This window comes from Cnephaeus nilssonii, assembly GCF_951640355.1.
Source record: "Cnephaeus nilssonii genome assembly, chromosome: 7".
Taxonomy (NCBI): domain Eukaryota; kingdom Metazoa; phylum Chordata; class Mammalia; order Chiroptera; family Vespertilionidae; genus Cnephaeus; species Cnephaeus nilssonii.
In genome coordinates this window covers 59,264,844-59,290,574 of record NC_137078.1, presented here as the reverse complement: position 1 = coordinate 59,290,574, position 25,731 = coordinate 59,264,844, and the positions used below count along the sequence as shown (strand labels likewise).

General features: G+C 40.4%; 1 protein-coding gene across 2 annotated transcripts in view; it reads left to right on the top strand.

Annotated features, from left to right (window-relative positions):
- Positions 1–3,659: 3,659 nt before the first annotated feature.
- ALG6 (ALG6 alpha-1,3-glucosyltransferase) overlaps positions 3,660–25,731 on the top strand; it is a 45,343-nt gene continuing 23,271 nt past the window's right edge. The window contains exons 1-8 of one of the 2 annotated variants that reach the window (XM_079777693.1): positions 3,660–3,734; positions 9,374–9,639; positions 18,008–18,124; positions 18,249–18,333; positions 20,421–20,510; positions 21,226–21,314; positions 24,471–24,553; positions 25,367–25,431. In XM_079777693.1, coding sequence (XP_079633819.1) covers positions 18,028–18,124; positions 18,249–18,333; positions 20,421–20,510; positions 21,226–21,314; positions 24,471–24,553; positions 25,367–25,431 — 509 coding nt within the window. In that variant the 5' untranslated portion in view covers positions 3,660–3,734; positions 9,374–9,639; positions 18,008–18,027. The remainder of the gene's footprint in view (positions 3,735–9,373; positions 9,640–18,007; positions 18,125–18,248; positions 18,334–20,420; positions 20,511–21,225; positions 21,315–24,470; positions 24,554–25,366; positions 25,432–25,731) is intronic. The other variant, XM_079777694.1, reaches the window with a different exon arrangement.

Here is a 25,731-nt window from a genome sequence, read left to right as displayed (position 1 = left end):
CCAGGCCGTGGTATTTTATGGAAGAGCCACACTCAAGGGGCCAAAGAGCCGCATGTGGCTCGTGAGCCGCAGTGTGCCGACCACTGCTCTAAGCAATGGAGCTACTTGGCCAGGCTGACATAATTTTTTCCTATTTGGGATCTACCATCAAATTACTATTTTAAAGTCACTTGGACCAGTTATTCTTTGTGCATTGAGTCACTAACTGTATATACACTTAAGTTCTTTTGTTTCATTTTATTACTGATTTTTACAGATTTATTTTTCCATTTGATTTTGTTTTATAATTAACTTAATTTTCAAAATTCACAGTCATACTAACGACTGTTATGTCAGTGTTTTGTCTTTTTTGTGCAATTTCTGCACTTCTGAGTTTTACATAGACATAAAAAATGAATGAAAGTAACTGTTGGGGCGGAGGAAAGTTAGACTGGTGGGGTAGACTGGACCTGGGTTCAGCAACCTGGATATTTGAGTTCTGGCTAGGAAAGAATTCAGAGCCAAGACTCACACTACAAGAGAACATCCTATCTAATAATAGAGTAACATGTAAATTACCATCACTCCGCCAAGCCCACGATTGGGCAGCGGGAGGCTGGGGGGCGGGACTCGGGGTGGCCTATCCGGCCATTGAGAGGCACGGATCCGCTGCCACTGAGGGGGGCTACCCTGCTGTTGAGAGGCGCAGGGGGCGGGACTCCCGCCCCCTGCGCCTCTCAACGGCCAGATCCGCTACCACTGAGGGGGCCTGCCACGGACATCCAGCTGCGCCTCTCAACGGCAGGGTAGCCAGGTGTCCACAGCAGCCCCCCTCAGCGGCCGTTGAGAGGCGCAGGAGGTGGGAGTCCCGCCCCCTGCGCCTCTCAACAGCAGGGTAGCCCCCTCTCAGCGGCCGCGGACCACCAAAAGTGGGGGAGCTGGGTGCCTGTCTGCTCCGGCACCACGCTCCACTGCAGAAAGCAAAAGCGTGTAGGGGACCCTACACGTGCATGATTCAATCATGCACTGGGCCTCTAGTTTATTTAGAAAATCACAGAGGGAGAAGAAGTAATTCATAGAAGAAGAAAACAAGTTATAGAGGTAAAGGAAGGACCTTTGGAGCTGAGAAGTGAGGAAGGTCAAGGTGACAGGAGAGCAGAGAGAGTGTGAAGGGAAGGGGGAGAGGGAGGGAGAGGTGTGCTTCTGGGAAGGAGAGCAGGCTGGGTTCTCAATCCTAAGGGTTTTAAGGGTGGAGATTTTAGGGGAGGTTACAGGGGGAGATCTCAATAGAATATTCAGTAGTTTTCCCAGTGTGTCCTTTCAGGGTCGGGGTCTCCACGGATTCATTATTCCACACAGCTGTGGTGTGTCACATCTGTTTTTGCTTTTTTTCTGGGCCTGGAGCTGAAATACAACTGAGGCCTACATATTATCTCTAAGTGAGGAAAGGTCACCCTGGGGATGAGATCCCACCCTACAATTGTCTGTTGCTAGGCACCCTGGTGACCTTCTGTAGCTGTCCTAGCATCCTTGCTCTGCTCATGTCTGTCTAACTGCCTACCACGTAACTAAAATCTGTGTCTAATCATAGTTCTGACATTTATTTGCTGTATCTCTTAGGGCAGTGGTCGGCAAACCGCAGCTCGCGAGCCACATGCGGCTCTTTGGCCCCTTGAGTGTGTCTCTTTCACAAAATAGCACAGTGCGATTGAAACTTCGTGGCCCATGCGCAGAAGTCGGTTTTCGGCCTGGGCGAGTCTATTTTGAAGAAGTGGCATTAGAACACTCAAGGGGCCAAAGAGCCGCATGTGGCTCACGAGCCTCGGTTTGCTGACCACTGTCTTAGGGAAATTACACAATGTTTCAAACCAGCATTTCCAACAGTGTTTCATGGGCCAGTCTGTAGAACGGGAAGTGGGAGGTAAGGTTGGGATGCGGGGATAGGATTCCACGGTTAAATAAGCCTGAACATTCTATACAGTTGACTTTTTAAAAAAAAATATATTTTATTGATTTTTTTACAGAGAGGAAGAGAGAGGGAGAGAGAGTTAGAAACATCGATGAGAAAGAAACATCGATCAGCTGCCTCCTGCACACTTCCTACTGGGGATGTGCCCGCAACCAAGGTACATGCCCCTGACTGGAATCGAACCTGGGACCCTTCAGTCCACAGGCCGATGCTCTATCCACTGAGCCAAACCGGTTTCGGCTATACAGTTGACTTTTAAACAACTTTGGAGGTAGGGGCACCTAACCCCCAACAGTTGAAAATCTGCACATAACTTCTGACTCCTCCAAAACTTAGTTATCCCTTGGTATACACAGGGAATTGGTTCCGGGACTCCCAACCCTGAAGGCTGGCAAAATCCCCATTTCCTTTGTCTATAGTCCCGTTCCCATCCTCTTGGCTTATGTAAGCCCAGGCTTTCCTTCAAAGCTCAGCCGACTCCTCCAGTGAGAGCATTTCCTGATAGTTTTTAGTTTACAGTGAACCGTCTTTTCTGAACTCCTATAGTGCTTAATGCATATACAATAACCTGCATTTAGCATGTGCTCCCTTCTGCTGCTTTCTATCCTTTTATGAAAATGTCTTCCCAGTAACAATTAAATATTTTGAGGGCAGGGACTTCGTCATTTTTATCCATATTTTCAGTGCTGATGGACTTTTAAATATAGAATACAATTTTAGATCAGGAAGTTTACCCAGCCCCACCCACTCACTTCACAGATGAAGAAACTAAGCTCCAGAAAGTTGTTCGGACCTGCCTAGTACAGAGCCATAGCCAAAATTTTGCTGATACGTATGGATTCCACATTAGAGGGGTGGGCTCATACAGAATGGCCAGATTCGGAAGGGAGGAATGAGAGCATTCTCTGAACAGAGGAGGGAATGGAGTTGTTTTTGGCAGTTCAGGAAAAGGTGATCCAAGCTGCTTGATGGGGAACGTGTAGCGGCTACAGGGAGGCAGGGCTGTTCTTCGGCATAACCCACTCGCTCTCGAAAATGGTTGGACGTTGAATAACGTTTCTTAGATGAAGTGCCTTCCTAGCCTTAACACATTCTTTTTTTAAAAAAATATATTTTATTGATTTTTTACAGAGAGGAAGGGAGAGGGATAGAGAGCTAGAAACATCGATGAGAGAGAATCATCAACCAGCTGCCTCTTGCACACTCCCTACCAGGGATGTGCCCGCAGCCAATGTACATGCCCTTGACCGGAATCGAACCTGGGACCTTTCAGTCCGCAGACCGACGCTCTATCCATTGAGCCAAACCGGTTTCGGCCTTAACACATTCTTCTTCGCAGGCAGGTAGCTTGAAGAACGTGAGGCAGGGTGGCTTTTTGATTTCTTGAGGACACAGGCCCAGAGGAAGACCTACTGGCCGGAGATGAGAACCAGCCAAGGGCTCTCCACTCTGCGAAGCGAGCCAGGGCGCGCCCCTGGCAGGAATGTGTGGGCTAAGCAGCAGCTCGGGCCTTGGCCAGGATCCCGGGAAAGAAGAGCAAGGGGCTTTCCACCTGCCCCCTGCGTAATCCGGGACCGGAGGCCTCTCGGGTTCCTGCCGCGCGTGCCACGACTCCTAACCCCGCCCCGCCCCTCGCGCTGGACGGGCTCGCTCCCGCGCCGGGCGCACGGGCGGGGCGAGCCGGCGGAGGCGGAAGCCGGAGGGTCACCCGCCGCGGGGGCGAGCGCGCAGGCGCCTTCTTGGAACCCGCTGCAGGCGCGAATCTCAACGTGTGGTGGGCGGCGGGGTAAGGCCGGGATCCTGGGGTTCCGCACCGCCCGGCTGGGTGGGGAGGGGCTGGGCACTCGCGCCGCGCCGCGGAACCCTGCACGGAGCTGCGCGCAGCTGGCGACCCGGCTCCCAGGTCCCGTTCACTGAGACGGGGGCTTCCAGGCCTCGCAGCCCAGCCTGCAGGCTCGCTTGGGCGTGGGGCGGGTGGGTGTGGACGCGGTGACAGTGGTGGGACCCCTTGGCTAGAGCGGCGTGGCCCCCTGTTCCGGTGGTCCTGAGAGTCTGGCCCGCTGGAGAAAGGCGCGGGGGACGTCCGGAGGGGTCCCTTTTGCCAGGCGCGCTCACCTGCGATGGCAGCGCTCCCTGGGTGTGGTGTGCACCTTGGGGGAAGGACCTTTCAGACCGAAGGGAACACATTCCTCCTTGGGAAGTGGACGGCCCGCTTTTCGTAAGTCGAGACGCGCTCTTAGTGCAAAGCAGGACCGAAAACTCAGCCGCCAGCGTGGCAGCTTCCTGGCCCAGGGGATGATTTAGAAAGTTGCCGTATTTTGGGTTACAGATGGAAAAAGTAATAAAGGACCCTTTTTATTCTTCAAAGAGAAGAGTCTCACATAACATCTTTAACCATTTAAGGGCTCAGGAAAACGAGGGACCTCCCCATTTTACACGTGAAGATCGCCATTCTGCAAATATAGGACTGCCCTAGCCGGTTTGGCTCAGTGGACAGAGCGTGGACTGAAGGGTCCCGGGTTCGGTTCCGGTCAGGGGCACATGCTCGGTTGCAGGCTCAATCCCCAGGAGGGGGCGTGCAGGAGGCAGCTGATCAATGATTCTCATCATTGATGTTTCTCTCCATTTCCCTTCCTTTATGAAATCAACAAAAATATATTTAAAAAATATAGGACCTCCTCCTATGGGATGAGATTACATTCATTGTTGAATCCATCCTAAGTTAAGGTGAAAATATTGTAAGTTGAAAATACATTTAATAACCTAAACTACCCAACATCATAGCCTAGCCTATCTTAAACTTGCTCAGAACACTTATGTTAGCCTAAAGTTGGGCAATTATCTGGGGTTTCATCTCAAGAGTAATTGTCTTCCCCTTCTCACCAGAAGCAAGAGACAAATAGGCAGTTTTTTTAAAAAAATATATTTTATTGATTTTTTACAGAAAGGAAGAGAGAGGGATAGAGAGTTAGAAACATCGATCAGCTGCCTCTTGCACACCCCCCACTGGGGATGCGCCCGCAACCAAGGCACATGCCCCTGACCGGAATCGAACCCGGGACCCCTGAGTCCACAGGCGGACGCTCTATCCACTGAGCCAAACCGGTTTCGGCAAATAGGCAGTTTTGTAGACATGATGGGATATGAAACAAAATCCAGAAGACGCTGGCATTACAATACACGTGGGTTGTTTACCCTTGTGATGGTGGCTGATGGAGCTGCAGGCAGGCTGGCTGCTGCCGCCCAATGTTAGAATTGTAGAGCATTATCACTAGCCCAGGAGAAGACCGAAATTCAAAATTCTAAATATGTTTCTACTGACTTCGGATTGGTTTGTCACTGTGGTAAAGTTGAACTTCCTCTGTGGAACCACGGTGAATCAGGGTCTGTCTGTACTTAAGAGTCCCTGTTTTCTGTCAACATTTTTCTAAGTACACGGAACAAAGCAACTGAGACAAGAGGATCCTTGCTTGCATGCAGCTTATTTCTAGTCGACAAAAAAAAAAAAAGTAAATTTCCTTTTATACCCTTTTATTATATAACACGTACAAGATAGTACTGTACACAACACGTAAGTTGTGACTTGTTGACTTATAAAGGAAACATCTTTTATGCACACTACTCAAATCAAGAAACAGAACATTCCTAGCATCTGCTCAGAAGAGCTCCCTGGAGACCTCTTCTAATTACACCCCCTCTTTTCTCCCCAGTGGTAATCACTTTCCTGATTTCTACCACCATACATTCCTTTCTCCTATTTAAGAGGCTTTCATAAGTGAAACCAAATATGTTCTATGGTGTCTAGCTTTTCTTACAATTATGTTTGTGAGATTGTTCCTTGTTGTTAGAAAATATAATTTCTGCTGGTGAAAAGAATTAGGAAGGAAATTAAAGGTTAGGCTACAAAACTGTAAGAGCTGGAAACCTTGGTAGAGTGGTCAGGGATGGTCTTTTGAGAGGATGACTTGAGGTGCAGCCTCAAGGACAAAAGATTGGCCAGTGGGTTGTGTTAAGAACGTCCCTGCAGAGGGGATAGAAATGGAAAGGAACTGAGGTGTGAAGGAACCTCCCAGGTTCTAGGAAGAGAGGGAAATACCTGTGGGAAAGTTGCAGGAGATGACATTGGAGTGTCTGGCAGCGGTATTATCAGAGAGGGTCTTATGGCCGGGGTATTTGAATTTTATTCTAAGTGTAATAGATGTTAGGAAGAGATGTTTTTGATATCCTTCAGTTTCTAACATGATCCACTGGTGGAGGATGGGAAGGCCTATCCATTTTACTCAAAGAAACTCTATAAATGTGATAATACTGGGCAACTAGTGGGAATTAGGAAAAAATTGAGATTTGAGAGACCAAATCTTTTTTTTGTATTGTCAGGATTTATATTAATTTAGACACATATTATGTCTCCAAAATCAGATTGAGAAGGCACTTTATAAATTAGTCATCTATTCTACACTCTAAAAATATTCTTGTCAAGTAGTTGCTCAGCTTCTGTTTAAAACTGTTAAAGAGGAGTTCCTTAAGAAAAAGCTCATTTCACGTTTGGACAGCTCTATTTGTTAGAAAAGATGTCCTAATAATTAATCCAAGTACCTGTTAACATTGGTTATCAGTTCTGGGTCCCTACAGAGCTGATAATTATCATCTGTTATCTGTTGCCTCCCTTTCAATTCTCATGCAGTTGGTTTTTGTTGTTCGTTTTTTTCACGTTTAAGGGCAGGACTTTTGCATTTATTTGAATGTATCTCTGTCATGATTCCTGGAGTTAGATTTGGTCCTTCATAGATGTTGTCCATGTCTCTTTGGATATGATTGTTTAGTGTATCAGGTAGCTATCTCTTCCATCATTGTGTGATTAACAAGCTTGATCAGCATGATATTAGTTAAGCATTATGTTTTTTAAGTTCATTATGAATATTAAGTGTTATTGGTAGTTCATTTTTGCTACTTAAGGTTCCTGGGGAAGTATTTAAATATGATTATCTGGCCCCTGGGTCCGGGAGAGGCCACGCGCCCCAGGGTCTGGGTGAGGCCGTGCGCCCCTGGATCTGGGTGAGGCTGGGTCCCTGGTCCGGGTGAGGCCACGTGCCCCTGGGTCCGGGTGAAGCCGCGCCCCTGGGTCCAGGCGAGACCAAACCAGAGGGAGTCAGACCTGCATTACCACCATTTGTCCACCATCCAGAGCTGAAAAGTCAGTGCCGACATGTACACATAAGGAACTGGTGGACATTGAAATTGGGTCTCAAAAGAACTGTTGGCCCAGAAAGAAACTCACTACAGACTGATTCATTTGCCTGTCAGCGTAACTATTATTGCTCGTCTCACATTCGGTTCTTATAAGTATATTTCTAGCAACACATGATCTCACTCATCTAGGGGAAATGATGAACAACATAGACTGATGAACAAGAACAGACCCAGAAACAACGAGGCACCGATCGGACTGTCGGGCCTCAGAGGGAGGGGAGGGGAGGGTGGGGGTAGGGGGGAGAGATCAACCAAAAGACTTGTGTGCATGCATACAAGCCTAACCAATGGTTAAGGACAACAGGGGGGTGGGGTGGGGGATGGGAATGGGGGGATGAGGACAAATATGTGACACCTTAATCAATAAAGAAATTTAAAAAAAAATAAAATAAATAAAAAAATATATATGATTATCTGGAACTGTGGATAATTGATTTAACTTGGTCATATTATTGATTTAAATTTCCAAGCAGAATATTAATTAAGCTTTATTTTTAAAACTAGAAATCTGCACTTATAAAATCAATTTTAAACATATTGTCTAAGCAAAAAGTAGAGTGTTGGATTGCAGTTTTGAAATATATAGTGGAGAATGTTGATAAAAGGGGCTTTTTGAGTTAGACTAAAAGAATTTGAATAGTTTATAATGGCCTATAACCTTGCAAACCCAGAATCAACATCAAAAAGTGATTTAATCTGTCCTCTTACTTTGCCTCTGTAATGAAAGTTCTGGTGAACAGTAAAATGATCAAAGATGGATATAGTAGGAGGGAAGGAAGAGGGGATTTATATAACCCAAATTTGAATAATATAGTTACATAACCTTACTAAATGCTTGCTGTCATTCTTGGTGTGATTGCAATGTTAGACTTCATTAGCTCTAGGGTTGTATCTTGCTATTTTTTTTAAAAACAATTCTCTCATTGACTTTAGAGAGAAAGGGAGAGGGAGAGATAGAAACATCAATGATGAGAAAATCATCGATTGGCTGCCTACTGCAGGCCTCCCACTGGGGATCAAGCCCGCAATCCCCGCATGTGCCCTTGACCAGAGTCAGACCTGGGACCCTTCAGTCCGAAGGCTGACTCTCTACTCACTGAGCCAAATCAGCTAGGGTGTATCTTGCTATTTTTATTTGAAGTAAGAAAATAATTTTTCAATAGGTGGAATGTGCCAACTTTTCTCTAAAAATTTCAGTTGATTTATTTAATTGTATTTGAAAAATATTTAAAGTATATCCTCTGGTTGAATTGGCCCGCAATTTTTGTTTTTGTTTTACGATCCTAATTTATGGATTGGAAATATTCCTTTTACTAAAAATGGAATAGACAGTGTTGACTGGAGATATTCAGAATCGGGGGAGAAAGCTTTGGGAATGATCAGGGAAGGTTGAACTTAAACTGAATTTTGTAGAATGGCCAGGATTTCTAGGAATTTGTTCCAAATTTTTTTCAGAGAAGTGGGATGGGTTTTGAGAATCAGTTTGAACATAGGTGAAAATGTCTTAATGATGTAGGTGCATTGGTTTGCAATTTTCAAAGCTTTCTAATTTTAAAACCCCCATGGAAAAAGGTGAAAAAAAATTAAATATGTAAGTGGTTAATTGCATTTTAGTGTTTTTTTGTTTTTGTTTTTAAGAATTGGGGTATTCTTACTGATTCTTGCAAAGGTTCGTAAGTTGATGTAGTTAGTGCAAGTACATTTTGGAAGAAAAGAAGTAAAAAGTCAAACTACATAAATTACATTAATGGAAGACTTTTTCACACTAAATAGAAAGATAAAATTCCTCTTTCTCGCTGTACCAAAGATAAGTTACCCCTTTGTTTACCCTTGTGGTCTTAGTTTTACCTGTAGGTAAGCATGCTCTAGATAGAACTGAATGTTCTACTGTCAACGTGTCTCTTTTGTTTTTCTTCACTCAGAAATATTTGCTTGTAAGGGCAGATCCTTACTTTATCTTTAGATGTATTAAGTCCCATTTAACAGGGAGAGCTACCTTTTGAGGTGTATTTCCTAATTAGAGGGCTAAGGAATAAGGAACTTAAAACTAACCCCTCTCTTTCATGCTCCCACCCCCACCACCCAATTCTTCATGTTCCTATGTGGTTTAATGAGTTCATTATTACAGGTACTATGCTCAGCTAAATCTTGGTATCCTTTTTTCCTCACCTGCAGGCTACTTCTTCATAGACATAAAAAAAAAAATAAAAAAATAAATATTTGTTTGGAAACGAAGCATCACTTAAAATCCTCTCCAAAGAATCGATAACATTCTCTGATCAAGAAAAGAAGTGCCTGACAGCGTGTTGAAAGTATTCTGGCCTGGTCCCGTTTTTTTCCTCCCTACCTTTTAAGAAACATGGAGAAATGGTACTTGATGACAACTGTGGTCTTAATAGGACTAACAGTACGGTGGACAGTATCCCTTAATTCTTATTCAGGTAACACATTTTTACTGTTTAAAACATTGATAAATATTCCTTTGAAGAGTTTTCATTTGTTTATTTGATTTTTGGTGATAATTTATAGTTTTCTGAATGGGATAGAGAAGAATTTCAGGTTTTATTGGTGTGGTCAAGAAAATACATTTAATCAAGTAATTCTAATAAAAAGAATTTGTGTAAGAGCTGAATAGAGGCATGGACTTTGTGACCTGAGAAAACAAAAATGTATTCTAACTGGGAAGAGGACAAAATGAGAAACTTGGATGTACTAGACTTTGAAGAGAGAAATGAGCTGTTACTTCAAGGGGACTTTTATCAATGGAGGTTTTTATTGTTTGTTCTTTTGTTTTATTTAGGGTAGAGAAGGCATGTTATTAGATTGAAAGGAAGAGATGAGTGGAGAAGAAGATTGGGAGTGATGTGAGAGAAAGGGAGGGGGAATTGATGGAGTGTGGACCAGGAGATTGGAGATGGGGTTAAATTGAACCCTGTGAGTATTTATTTAGCACTTCTCATGTTCCAGGCACTTTGCTAAGTTCTAGAAATACAGGATGAATATCCAGTACTTACAGGGCCCACATTTTTGTAGGTAAGCGGTCACAACACAACGTGATAATTATAACGTAGAAGTCTGTGTGAGGTACAAAGGTAACAGAAGGAAATGATCAGGATGCATTAGAGAAGACTTTTTAGAGATGATGTCTGAGTTCAGATTTGAAGAATGCGTTGGATTTGGGTACATTTTAGTCATGTAAATAAAGATGAATTTGAGAGGTGGAATTTGTGTGGGGGCCCAAGAACGCGTAAATCCATCTTCAGCTGGTCACAGAGTTAGGCTCCAAACTTCATACTCCAGTGCAGCTTTCTAGTGAACTAGTCCGGGCCATTCGCAGGACTCCTTTTTTCTTGGCTAGAACCAAAATAGGCAGGTCCTTTTTGTCCTGTTTCTCTCTAAGCTCACACCTAACCTTAGATGTAGAGCAAAGCAACTGCAAGGGATGAACTAGAAGATATTTATGCCAATTCCCAGAGCAAATCTGATCTAGGTCATCCATTCTAAGCCTTTCTGATATTGAGGCAATTTCCAAGTGGGAGGGGTCCAGTGACTTCACATCTTTCACATTTGGTAGCATTAAATTTTTGAATTTCTGCTAGGCTGCAGTGTATGAAATGATATTTATTGTAGTTTTAATTTGAATTTCCTTCATTGTTAAATTCATTTATTTAATTTGAATTTAATTCATTTCCAAAAGATTGAGTATGTCTTTGTGTTTATTAGCCTTTTGTATTTTTTTTTTTGCAGGTACTTAATATATTTGAAGATAATTGTATTTTCTTTTCTGTGATATTTGCTTATGTCATCTGTACATTTCTATTAGATTTTATTCTTGTATAGTCTATATTTTTGTTGTTTTTTTTATTTGTTTTTATATTCTGGAAGCTAACCTTTGTACAAGTTGCAAAAATCTTCTAGTTTATGGCTTATGTTTTCACACTTTAAGATGTCTTTTGATGAACAGAAGTTTTTAATTTTTTTTAGGTTTGCAATGATATTTCTATTTATTTACTTTTAAATGTTCCAATTACAGTTGACTTTCAATATTATATTAGTTTCAGGTGGACAGCATAGTGGTAAGACATTTATATAACTTACAAAGTGATATTCCTGATAAGTCTAGTACCCACCTGACATCATACATAGTTGTTACAATATTATTGACTATATTACCTTTGCTGTACAGGAGTTTTTGATTTAAGGTAATGAAATTTATCAGTCTTTTTCCTTTATGATTTGTGCTTTTTTAAAAAAATATATATTTTTTATTGATTTCAGAGAGGAAGGGAGAATTAGAGAGAGACTGAACGATCTGTGCTTTGCTTTTTTTTTTTTTTTGTATCTTTAAGAAATCCTTCCCTACTCCTAGGAAGATCACAAAGATATTTTCCTAAAATTTTCTTCTAAAAGTTTTAAGATTTGCCTGGCCGGTGTCGCTCAGTGGTTGAGTGTCAGCCTATGAACCAGGAGGTCACGGTTCCATTCCAGGTCACGTCACATGCCCGGGTTGTGAGCTTGATCCCCAGTGTGGGGCGTGCAGGAGGCAGCCAATCAATGATTCTCTCTCACCATTGATGCTTCTCTCTCTCCCTCTCCCTTCCTCTCTGAAATCCATAAAAATATATTAAAAAACAAACAAACCATTTATTTTTCTTATTTAAGTTATCTCCTTAGAATTGAGTTTTGTGTATAATGTTTAAAAATTTTTTCATATGTATAATCAGTTGTTCCAACTCATGCATTGAATAGCCTATCCTTTCCCACTAATCTGCATTACCAGCTCTATATTAGTTTTTCATATACGCATGGGGTCTGTTTCTCCATTTTGGTCCATTTGTTGTTTCAATACTGCAGTGTCTTCTTATTGTAATTTTACATTAAGTCTTGATATCCTGTCCTCCCACCTGGTAGTTCTGTTTTAGGAGGGTCTTAACTGTTCTGGGCTTTGCTCTTTCTTATTATAATAGGCAGAATTTCTAAAAATGCACCCCTTCTCCTAAGTTATCCTGCCCCAATCCCCAGAACCTGTGGACATGATGAGTTCTCACTTGGGAGTGATTTTGTTTTTTACATGACATAGTAGCCTTTATGATAGGGAGACTGCATTGGATTATCTAGCCATGCACAATGTAATCACAGAAGCCCTTAAAAGCCGAGAACTTTCTCCAGCTAGTGGCAGAAAGGAACTCTAGAGAGACTGAAAGCATAAGGACTAGACACTTGCTGGTTTGACAGTGGAGAGGGTCATGTGAAAAGGAATACGAGGGACCTCTAAGTTGCAGAGAGTAGCCCGCAGCTGGCAGCCAGCAAGGGAACTTCATACCCGTAAGTGAAAGGAATTGAAATGATGCTGAGAGCCTGAATGAGCTTGGAAGTGGATTCTTTCCCCGCCCTTCAGATAAGAGCCCAGACTGGTTGATGCATTATTTTGGTCTTGTGAGACCCTGAGCAGAGAACTGAGTTAAGTCCACACAGACATCTGACCTACAGAACTGTGAGATTATAAAATAATATTGTTTTAAGTTTGTATTAATGGTTGTACAGCAATAGAAAGCTAATATACACATATATGTCTTTTTAAAAAATATATATCAGATTGTCAAATCCAGTGAAAAACCCTGTTGGGATTTTGACTGGAATTGCATTCTTCAATACTTTTGATTAATGTAGGGGGGATTTGGCAATCATTAGCATAGTGGGGCTTCTAATTCATTAAGATGGTATGTTTCTCCATTTATTTAAGTCTTCTTTAGTGCTTTTCAATAATAAAATTTTATATATTTTTATGCAAGAGTCTTATACATCCTGGGCCTGGCCGAATAGCTCAAGTTTGTTGGAGCCTCGTCCCTGCGTGGCAAGGTTATAGGTCCAATCTCCGGTCAGGGCACATGTAAGAAGCAACCAGTGAATGCATACATAAGTGAAACAACAAATCAGTGTATCTTTCTGTCTTTCTCCCTCACCCTTTTCCTCTTTCTCTAAAAATCAAATAAATAGATAAATAAATTAATGTCTTACACACCCTTTCTTAGATGTGTTCCTAGGTATCATATATATATTTTTTCCTCGCCATTGCAGATACTATCTTTTTAAAAGTTGTTTTTCTAAATGCTTGTTGCTGGAGTATAAAATGTGGTTGACTTCTTATGTTTGGCAGCTTTCTAAACTCTTATAATTCTAATAATTTATCTGAAAGATCTTTTGGATTTTTCTATGTAAAAAAACTCAAATGATCTGGAACTAATGACAGTTTTATTTCTTACTTTCTACTACTTATATTTTTAATACCTTATTTTTTTATTGCTAAGACCTTATTACAGTATTGAATTGAGTAGTGATTCAGGCATCTTTATCTTGTTCCAGATTTTAATGGGTGCTTTCAATTCATGATTGAGTATGTTTTTGTTTTTTCTAGCATTGAACCAACCTTGCATTCCTAGAATAACCCTATTTGCACATTAGCACCTATATTCGCTATCTGAAAGAAATCTGAAGACTTTTGCTTTTACCAAAAAAGGTGTTTACCATACTAATGTTTGCTTTTACCAAAAAAGGTGTTTACCATACTAATGTTTGCTTTTACCAGAAAAGGTGTTTACCATACTAATGTTTGCTTTTACCAAAAAAGGTGTTTACCAAAAAAGGTGTTTACCATACTAAAGGTGTTTACCAAAAAAGGTCTTTTATAAAAGGGAAGTGGGGTAACATGAACTTTTGGAAAGTGGGGGATAGATACTCTTCACTTTAAGCCATTTCAGCTTATGAAAGTTTTCATAGGAATGCTCTACCTTTGGATAGTGGGGGAAATTAATATAACCTTATTTTTTAAAAAAAGGTATATTGCTAGATTTTAGCATCTATACTCTTAAATTGTTCCCACAAGAAAGTCAATAGAACAAGATTACTTTTGGATTACTATATAAGAAAAGTAGTGTTCTTACACATTAGAATATTTGTAGGTGGTGATTCTCCCCTTTATTATAAAGAATACTAGAGGCCCGGTGCAGGAATTCGTGCATGGGTGTGGTCCCTCTGGGTGCCCTGCAGGGATTGGGCCGAAACCCGCAGTCCAACGCAGCCTGCAGCTCCTACCTGCCGTTCCTGCTCATCCCGGCCCCACTGTGCCTGCCGCGGGCGTGCGCCCAATCAGTCCCATTTAGCATTCACATGTGAAGAACTTCTATATCATGGGAGGCTGGGAGAATTAATGAATAAGTATGACATCTGTGATACTACTAAGATTCCCCCCCCCCCATTAAATACAATGCTTTTGGGGGGGGTTATAATTTGTTTTTAACGTGCTTATTTTAGTTTGCTTATTGTTCATCTTGTTTTCAGACTATAATTAGGAAACACAGGAATGGGGAAGCTTAGTATTAGTTTATACTTCTTTTGTGGAAATGTATGTATTGGGTAGGGAAACTCATATATATTGTAATTCAAGTTTTTTAAAAATGTATACCCCTTACATATTTACAATATACCCTTTATAAGTGCTGCTTATATAGTTTTTTTTATTAATATATTTTATTGATTTTTTTACAGAGAGGAAGGGAGAGGGATAGAGAGTTAGAAACATCGATGAGAGAGAAACATTGATCAGCTGCCTCCTGCACATCCCCCACTGGGGATATGCCCGCAACCAAGGTACATGCCCTTGGCCGGAATCGAACCTGGGACCCTTGAGTCTACAGGCCGACGCTCTATCCACTGAGCCAAACCGGTTAGGGCATGCTTATATAGTTTTTATAGACCTAAACATATTGAATAAATATTGCTTGTTGCTTTTATTTATTTTATTTTATTTTTGCTTGTTGCTTTTGAACAAGTCTTGGGGAGGAGACAAATTCTGATTTTAGTATTGTTTGTAGAGTTTCACAGTTCCTCTATTATTTGATCTAAAGTGTTACCAATGTCTTTAGAACAAATAGCAGCACTCGAACCAATTTTAATAATTTCTTTTTTCCAAAGCTCCATTGGCTGCTTAGAAAGAGAAAGTGAAAAAGAATCATTTTGTTTGCAAAATGTTAATTATTGTTAAAGTATGTCTGTGCTCTGTTTAGTTGGTTAGTTTTTCTCAGCTTACCTCTTGCTACTTGTAATGTTTCTTTTTACTCACCAGGAACATATAAAGGGGCATTTTATTCTGGAAAATTTTAGCCAAATTTTCTTCTCTTGGAATGTTTAAAATTGCAATGTAAAGGCAAGTAGTATGTATTGTTTTCAAAGAAACTACTTGTGTGTTTTTTAATTTTAAAATTATTTTGAATGATTCAGCAGTTTATAAAATGAATATTTAAGTGGTACTTAAGCCCATTTTCCTGAGAATGAGACAGAATTGAAGCTTTGTAATATACATTAGTGTGTTTTCTTTATGTAATTCTGAACCTCATGTAAATGAATTTGTAGAATTAATCACATTGGAAGGAATCCTTTTTGCCCTTCCCAAGTGAAGCTCCCATAGGTACAGTTGCGTTGTCCTCCTGGGTTGCTTTAAGGGCACTTTAGCAGTTTTAAAAACTTAAGTACTAATTTCATAGCCAGTGTCAGCTGAATTTATTGAAGTAGGTCAGACTCTGGATAGAAACTTGTTTCTCAACCCTAAAGAGAGTCATTATCCATTCTTCTATTTGTTAGAGAATGGTAATAAATTCTTCCACAGTCTAGAGCAATTTCAGAAAATCTAGAAAGCCGGATTTTTTCAGGTATAAGAAATTACTTAAGATTCTCTCTGACTTTTACTATCCCAGTGCACCAAAAATAAACAAATAAAAACAAAACAAACAAAAAAATCAACTCTTTTTCCTTATAGACAATGGTTGTATTTCTGAAAAATAGGAGAACACACTCACTTCTATAAAATACACATGCAAAAAATTAATTCAATGGGGAATTATTTTACCTTTTAAACAAATTGTATGTTATTCTCCCCCTCAGATGATTAAGGCAGTTTTTAATGAAAGTATGTACTATCTGCCTACCAATATATTTCCTTTGAACTCTAGAAAATCATACAAATTAAAATTCATATTTGGGTAGCAATTAGGAAATAGTATAGTCATATGATACTGAAAATATAAGTATTGTGAGAAGTCAGTAATTAATGATCAATATGTTTTTAATTTATAAGGGAATATTTCATGGAGTATTTGGAATTTAAGATGATTTTTGAAGGTTGGATATAAATTGATGTATGAGTAGGGGGTAGGCAGCATGAACAGAGGCTTAGAATTTCAGTGTCAGACAGTAACTTAAAGATGTTTTGGGGCAAGAACCAATATATGGGCAAAGTAGCCATGGCATAATTAATTAGTCTGCCATCACAAATTGCTTAATGTTGCACATCGAGTAAGTGAAAAAATCAAGAACTCATATCTTACTTATTAAAAATTAATCCTCACTGGAGGATATTTTTCCATTGATTTTTAGAGAGAGTGGAAGGGAGGGAGAGAAACATTGATGTGATGGGTTGCCTTCCACTTGGGCCCCATCTGCAACTGAGGTTACATGCCCTTGATCGGAATCGAACCCAGGACCTTTTAGTCTGCAGGCCAATGCTCTATCCACTGAGCCAAACCAGTTAGGGCAGAAACTCAGATTTTTTGAGAATATAAAAATGGTCAAGACACAATACTTTCTGAGATACAGAGGCGTGTGTGTGTGTGTGTGTGCGCGCGCGCGCGCGTGTGTGTGTACGTGTACATACATGTGTATATGTACTATGGGTCCTTGTGACAGTCACTCAGAGCATATGCTTTGGAGATGTTAATCTGCTTTTCCCATGATTATCTCATAGTGGAATCTCTCCTTGGGTAGAGATACTAGCATTTAAAGAGTATTGGTATAATATAGCCATTAGATGCAGAAAAATCTACTTAATGTAGTGTTTCAAAGCTGGACAAAATCTGGGTTGGATTTCAGTGAGCAATAATATATCATTCTCCAACAAGGCACACCTTCCCTAGGGATTAATGACTATATTTGATTTTCACTTGCTGATTAAAAACCTGTGACTAGACTATATCTCTTTGGGCCTTGTCACAATTTTATGGTCAACTGCTAGTTAAATAGAGGGTGTTTATTTACTAAGTGGAACTGTATGTCATTTTATTTTTATTTTTTTATTGATATCAGAGAGGAAGGGAGAGGGAGAGAGAGATAGAAACATCAATGATGAGAATCATTGATCGGCTGCCTCCTGCACGCCCCACACTAGGGATCGAGCCTGCAACCCGGGCATATCCAACCATGACCTCCTGGTTCATAGGTCGATGCTAAACCACTGAGCCATGCTGGCTGGGCTCTTTATGTCATTTTACATGATTTAAGGTTAATAACCTACTTAGCAGAGTAAGAGCTAAGAGCCTGGATTATGGAGACAGTCTTTTTGGGTTCAGATCCAGACTGTGCTACTGATTACCTGGGTGACCATTACCACTGTTTCATTACCGCTGTTTTTCCAGCTGTAAAGTGGGGATGATAACAATAATTAGTTCACTGTTGTATTTGGCATGTAGCAGGCACTATCAATTGTTAGTTATTAAAGATCCACTATCACTCTATTTGCAATTTTGAAATTAAAAAACAAGCTATAAAGCACCAGTTTCTATATAACTCATTTGACAGCAAAGCTTGACCTAATGTCTTTGTAATCTATGTCTGTTCTTGGTTCTATACTTACCCTTAAGTTTTTTATATTTAGTTTATAAAAACCCTCTTTCAAATACAGATATTTATTATTATTATTATTATTATTATTATTATTATTATTTACTGTCTGTTGTCTTCTTTATTCCAATGGCCCTCTAGGTAGGTTGTGTTGATCCTGTATGCTGAGGCTCAGGGAGGTTAATTTGCCTGCGGTCACACAGTCACTCAGTGTGCTAGCAGTGCTAGGATTCAGACCTCATCTGGCTGACTCTTTTGGTAACTTGTGTTCTTTTCCGCCACCTACACTGCCTCTATAATTTAGACATTTTTCCTAAGGAAATAAAAATCTCTGATGCACTAAAGTATATTGTTGTTTTGCTCTTTTTACTTTTCATCTTAGGTGCTGGAAAACCCCCTATGTTTGGTGATTATGAAGCTCAGAGACACTGGCAAGAAATCACTTTTAATTTACCGATCAAACAATGGTATGGGCAATTTTAACTTGATTACATTATTTATCATAGTCAATTAAAATAGATTCTTTGAAGATATTTAAAAGGAAAATCATGCTACTATTTTATTTTTAATTTGTATCCTCATCTTCCTGTATACTGATGTCATATATATTACCTTGCTTACTGTAGGCCCATTTTGAAATCTTTTCAGTCCAACCAGTTAGAGTATATCTGTTCATCATTTTTACTGTTAATCATATATACTATTAGTATATATCTTTGTGTGCTTATAGTACCTCTTTTACCTATCTCCAGTGGATCTCAAGGTTTAAGTAAATGAAAAATAGCTTTTGACTACTAAGAAGCTGAAAACCAAATCAAACTGTGGTTGTCAAAATGTGACTCTTAAATTCTAGATGGTTTTTCATTGCTCTGTCCATCTAATAGTTTTTTTAAATAAATAAATATATTGATTGATTGATTTCAGAGAGGAAGGGAGAGGAAGAGAGAGATTCAGTGATAAGAGAGAATCATTGATTGGCTGCCACCTGCACACCCCTTTCTGAGGATCGAGCCCAAAATCTGGGCATGTGTTTTGACCAGGGATCGTACTGTGACCTCCTGGTTCATAGGTTGATGTTCAACCACTGAGCCACATTAGCCGGGCCATCCAATAGTTTTGAGGCTAATAATCAATTAGAACTATTTTGCACTCACTTTGTGTCAGGTAGTGACTTAACAGCTTTACATCTTTAACTCAGTCCTTTGACAACTTTATGAGGTAGATATAATAAAACTTTATGTTAATATGCCCTGTAGTGACATGAATTTGGAAATAACACAATTGTGTTATTGTGCCTGTCTTCAGTTAACCCTGTTTAGAGAAGTAGGGCCTCTGGTCCTCACTGTTGGCTGGCCTTGTGTCCCAGATTTAAGTGGTCAACAGGGGCTCCAACCCACGTGGAAATTCTTAGATTCACTGCCTTTCAGCTTCAGGTCCCAGCCCAGATATAGGATCTAGGATTATCACGGGGATGTTGCTGCTGGAGTGGACAACCACCTCCAGACAGTACCACACTGTAGTACTCTACCCGGATCTCTTGGCTGTCTAGCACACTTTGATCATTTTATTATCCCAGGTCACTCCTTTCAAACCTACATTTTATGTGACTGACATTAAGAGAATGAACATTAACAGGCGTGGGATCATGATGAATGCTAACTTAAATTTTTTTTAAAATCCCAAAGTAAGAGATTGTGATGCTGAGAAATTGTCACCCATTTGAAACAGGCTTATGAATGATGGTTATTTGTGAGTTATATAGTTTGGTCTCCATAATTGTAAATTCTTATGATTGAGAAAATAAGTTGGATAGAAGAAGCTGCCTCATTATAAAGGATATAACAGAAACCTGTTTTATGTAAATTTCATCTTCATTTCTTGAGTCATAGTAATTGTATAGTTTCTTCCCATTCTGGCCAATTGAAGGATCCTATTGGTTTATGAATGTTAGATCTAGTTTTCTTCCTTAATTTATAGAATCTTGCAAAACATAGGCTCTGGTTGCATCTTGATTTGTTTTCAAAATTTTCTATCTGTTTCATGAAGTATTTCTCTTCCCATAAACCACATCTGTATGTGTTCTTTGATATTCATTGATTACTTTTTAAGATTGTGATTTTATATTGTTTCTTTAATTTGTTAGACTCTAAGAACCAATTTGTCTTTTTTTATTACATATTTTCTTTTATACAAGTGTTAGTTATCGATTAAGTCTACTAATAGGGAGTGATACTAAGTTTTGGGTTGTCTAGGACAGTCTTGGTTTGCATCTATTGTTCTTGCTTAATTATGAATAGCTTACTCTTTCACTTTCAAGAGTGTGTTGGTTTAGACAAATTACTTAGTCACGCTACTCAATAACAACTTTTAATTGTAAGTTCACAAAAATTTTTAGAAGAGCAAAAGACAAGAAAGTTTAGATAAAAGTGTTTTAACTTGTCTGACATATCTTTTCATTTTAGTTAAATTAAATGAGATAAGATGTTAAATATAATCTATGTTCTGAATATTGATTAATTGAATGATGCTTTTTCTTTTTCTTTTTTTTTTTTAGGTATTTTAACAGCAGTGATAACAATTTACTGTATTGGGGATTGGATTATCCACCTCTTACAGCTTATCATAGTCTTTTATGTGCATATGTGTAAGCTTTTCTTCCTTAATGTAACTAAATATTTATGTCCTTAGCAGATTTAGTAGAAACAGTAGGATCTAGCTTTGTTGAATAGAGGAGAGATTGTAGCTACACAAATTTCGTGCACCGGGCCTCTAGTATTAAAATACTAGAGGCCCGGTGCACGAAATTTGTGTGGGGCGGGGGGAAGGGAGGGGTCCCTCAGCCTGGCCTGCACCCTCTCGCAATCCAGGACTGCTGGCTCCTTACTGCTTGCCTGCCTCCCTGCCTGATTGCCCCTAACCACTCGCCTGCCTGCCTGATCACCCCTAACCACCTCTGCCTTGGCCCCTGCTGCTGCGGCTTCGTCTGGAATGACGTCCGGAATGATGTCCAGAAGGTCATTCGGCTATCCTGTCTAATTAGCATGTTACACTTTTATTATTATAGATGTGCTTAATAAGTGAAATGTCACACTTCACATTGTTTTTACACTGGAAGAATTGCCAAGGTAGGGTTCTTACCCATGTTACAAGGTTTCATTGGGAGATGAGCAAGGCAGACTCTGTTTTTTAGCTTAAGTCCATTTCACATGATTAAATAAAAAAACTCATGCATCAGCCTTGACTTAATCGCTTTATAAGAGCAGTGGTCACTTCTCAAAGTAGATTCATATGTCCTCAGATGTCCTTATTGTTAAAAACGATGGGGAATGAAGTGCATGTATATATGCTTTGATTTGCAGGGCAAAGGTTATAAATCCAGACTGGATTGCTCTCCATACCTCACGTGGATATGAGAGTCAGGCACACAAGCTCTTCATGCGTGCAACAGGTAAAAGAACAATAGTTATTGAGTGTGAAATTTGACTTTCAAACATTTTTTGAAATGCTCAAAGTTTCTGTTATTATTCCTACTTTTAAAATTGTACAACTATACATATGCATATATATGTAGATTTCAAAATGTATTTATAAACTAAAAGAGAAAAGAGTAGAAAGGAATAATTCTGGGAGCTTTACATTGATTATCCCACTTAATAATTTGAATACCCAATGAGGTGAATATTATTATCATACTTATTTTAAGGTGAAGAAACTGAGGCACAAGTAAATGAGATTAATAGCTTACTTGAAGTCTGATAACTATAAATTGAAGTTTTAGTTGTTTGGGTTGTTGCGTTAATATCCTAATTCCAAATCCCTTTAGCCTTTTTCTTAAAGTAAACTTTATAGTCATATCTCATTCATTGTGTTGCTGTTCATTGTTGCTAAATTAATCCACTCGACAAATGTTTGTTGAGCATTTATTGTGTGATGTTCTAAAAGCTTTACACAACTTATACTTTAACTAGAGGCCCAGTACATGAAATTCGTGCACGCGGGCGGGGGGGGGGGGAGGGTCCCTCAGCCCGGCCTGCGCCCTCTCGCAGTCCAGGAGCCCTCGGGGGATGTCCAACTGACAGCTTTGGCCCGCTCCCCAGACATCCTTAGCGATGCTGCGGAGGCAGGAGACGCTCCTGCCACCGCTGCTGCGCTCGCCAACCGTGAGCCCAGCTTCTCGCTGAGCGGCGCTCCCCTAGTGGGAGCTCACTGACTACCAGGGGGCAGCTCCTGCGTTGAGTGGGATAGGGCCAAAACTGGCTCTCTGACGTCCCCCGAGGGGTCCTGGATGGTGAGAGGGTGCATGCCAGGCCGAGGAACCCCACCGGTGCACGATCAAGGCTGGGGAGGGACATGGGAGGTTGGTCAGCTGCAGAGGGACTGCGGGAGGGCTTCAGGGCGTGTCTGGCCCATCTTTCTCAGTTCCGATCGGCCGGACCCCAGCAGCAAGCTAACCTACTGGTTGGAGTGTCTGCCCCCTGGTGGTCAGTGCACGTCATAGCAAGCGGTTGAGTGGCCTTAGCATATCATTAGCATATTATGCTTTGATTGGTTGAATGGGCAAATAAACGACCAGACCCTTAGCATATTAGGCTTCTATTATATAGGATGCTAGCCTGGACCTTTTCCTCAATTAGTCTAAATTTAGTAGAGTTCTCTTTACTGTTCATCCAGCCATGGAATCTCAGGTCCAAGAGATAGCTGTCTTGCCTGCCTTTTCCTTTCCCACACCATTCCCCTTTCTCCACAATGCTTTAGTCCGCTCTGAACTACATACTCACCACATGACTGTTTAGTGTCTGAACCAATACCTATGTCTGCAGGGAACTCACTCTCTTTAGAGACTATTTTGTTTTCAGAGAGCCCCAATCATTAAAAATGCCCTTCTTCTATTGAACTTCCACTAGGTGTTTTAGGTTCCATTTCCTTGGGCTACATCAAACATGTCAAACGTACGGGCCACGGGCCACATGCCTTGTTTATTTAGCCTGTGTTAGCCTTTAAGTTTGACATGCTTGGGCGACATAGAACAAGACTGGTGCTTTATATACTTAATACCCTAAAGACATTTGAAGTCACCATTTCCCTGAGGAGGTGCGACATCCTCAGATCCTTTAGTTATGTCTTAGATGACCCGTTTGCTGAATGCGATTACGGTCTTGAGGCCTCTGGTTGTGCTCCTTGGAATATGTTTCAGTCTGTCAGTGTCATCTTAAATGTGGCATCTGGAGCAGAAAATAGATTACACCCATCTAACACTGACAGTTTTCTGTCATTTACCTTATTCTGGACACTGTATTTGGTGTAGTGCAAGAAAAAAAGAGGCTTTTCGGATGGCTGTGTTGTACTGTTGGAGAACTTAATGTACACTATTTGTTTTTCTTTGTTCTAAAAGGATTGGATATTCAGAATTATGAGTTGCTTTTATAAAAACTTTTTTTAGTTTCCTTCTCACCCGGGGCTCTCAAGTTCTTTATATGCATGAGTTAGTAAAGGTTTATGTATTTTTCTTCTTCATTAATCCTCACCTGAGGATATTTTTCCTTTGATTTTTAGAGAGAGTGGAAGGGAAAGGAAGAGACAGAGAGAAATATCAATGTGACAGAGACACATCGATTGGTTGCCTCCTGCATGCACCCCGACCAGGGCCGGGGAACCTGCAACCAACGTACGTGCCCTTGACTGGAATCGAACTGGGGACCCTTCAGTCTGCAGGCCGACGCTCTATCCACTGAGCCAAACCGTCTACGGCTAAAGTTAATGCATTTTTAAATAATATTCTAAAAAGATTCTCCTATGCATTGATTGCCACATTTGAGGTATTCTTCACAAGAGGAAATTGGGAGTATACAGATAGTTTTAAAAAAAAAAAAGTGGTCTTTCCTTGTTTTGAGTATTCTTAATTTAAAAAAAATATATTTTTATTGATTTCAGAGAGGAAGGGAGAGGGAGAGAGAGATAGAAACATCAGTGATGAGAGGGAGACATTGATTGGCTGCCTCCTGCATGCCCCCTTCTGGGGATCAAGCCTGAAACCCAGGCATGTGCCCTTGAGGGGAATTAAACCCGGGACCCTTCAGTCTGCAAGCTGACACTCTATCCACTGAGCCAAACTGGTTAGGGCATTGAGTATTCTTAATTTTTAAGTTCAAGTCAGAGCAAAGAGAGAATTAATTTGGACACACCTAATTGACTCAATGTGTGAATTTTTTAGAGAAAATTAAGAGTGTATACCGTATCAATTGAAATTTGGCAGAGGCCCTGGTCAGTGTGGCTCAGTTGATTGGAGTGTTGTCTCATACACCAAAAGGTCTTGGTTCGATTCCTGGTCAGGGCACATACCTAAGTTGTGGGTTCAGTCCCAGTTGGGGCGTAGGAGAGGTAGCCCATTGATGTTTCTTCTCAGGTGAGGAATTAAAAAAAAAAAAATTGGCAGATGGAAAGGGAATGGAAAGGGCTCACATGTAAAGGACTTGTCCAGAGTGAGTAGGATCTTTGGGTTAATAGAATTCACACTCAAGGTTGGAGGGAGGGAGGCAATAAATATATCATTGTAGCTCCTGATGGTCTCACAATGAAAATAATTTGCTTGTGTGTGTTTTTTTAGTGTTAGTTGCTGATTTGCTGATTTACATACCTGCAGTGGTTTTGTACTGTTGCTGTTTAAAAGAAATGTCAACTAAGAAACAGGTAAGTTTTAAAGCAGCCTGACATTTCATCTCTGAAATATTTTATTAGCTTGACTATTGAGTATGAAGCTTAAGGAAGCCATGCTTTTGGGAATAGATACTAATAGGGAATAGTATATATCTGCCAATTAATTTTCACTTAGAAAACATCAGCTTACCTTAATTATTTTAAAGCCCAACTGTAGTAATAAGATGCATTGAATTTTAGAAGTTACGTACTACTGAGTCATGCAGCATGTTGAATTTATTGCTTAGCTGGTAAATCTGAATTTATATCATTTACCTTATTCTGGACACTGTATTTAGTGTAGTGCAAGAAAAAAAATAGGCTTTTTGATGGCTGTGTTGTACTATTGAAGAACTTAATGTACAGTTTTGTTTTTCTTTGTTCTAAAAGGATTGGATATTCAGAATTATGAGTTGCTTTTATGTTAAAAACTTGTGAGGATGACTAAACTGAAAGGCATTTTGAAAAGTTGCTATGTAGTCTCACAATCACAGTCAACAAAATACTCTTTTTGGTGATTTTATATAGATTAATCATTAGATTAACTCCTCTGACCTGTGTATCTAACGTGCTTTCTCTGACTAACACCTTTTAGTGATTTCCTTTTTACTGAGGCATCCTATCCATGAGGTATCACCTCCATGAAAACTGTAGTGTTTAAAGAGTTGTTTTATAAAAATGCAATTTTTTGATAACTGGAAGGTAAGAGGGGAAACATTTGCTACTGTGTTACGTGAAGCTACACTTTTACCCTGTTTGATGCAAGTAACAGATTACTCTCTTAATTCACAATATCTGTCTTTACAGGTTGCTAATGCATTATGCATACTGCTGTATCCAGGCCTTATTCTTATTGACTACGGACATTTTCAGTATCCTTTACTAATTTAGAAATGAAGTCAGATGCATGCATATTAGGAAATCTAGGCTCAATGTGTATAATGTTATCATTCAGTAATATCTTATTTGCTAGGGTATTTACTTACATAAACTACTAGAGGCCCAGTGCACAAACATGCACTGGTGGGGTCCGGCCAGCCCGCCCTGATGGGGCCAGGCTGGTGGGAGGGAGGGGACGCGGGAGGTTGGCCGGACGGCCCCACCCTCAATCGGGGGTGGGGGGGGGGGAGACCAATTGGGGGTTGGGCTGGCTGGGGGGAGGGGCTACGGGT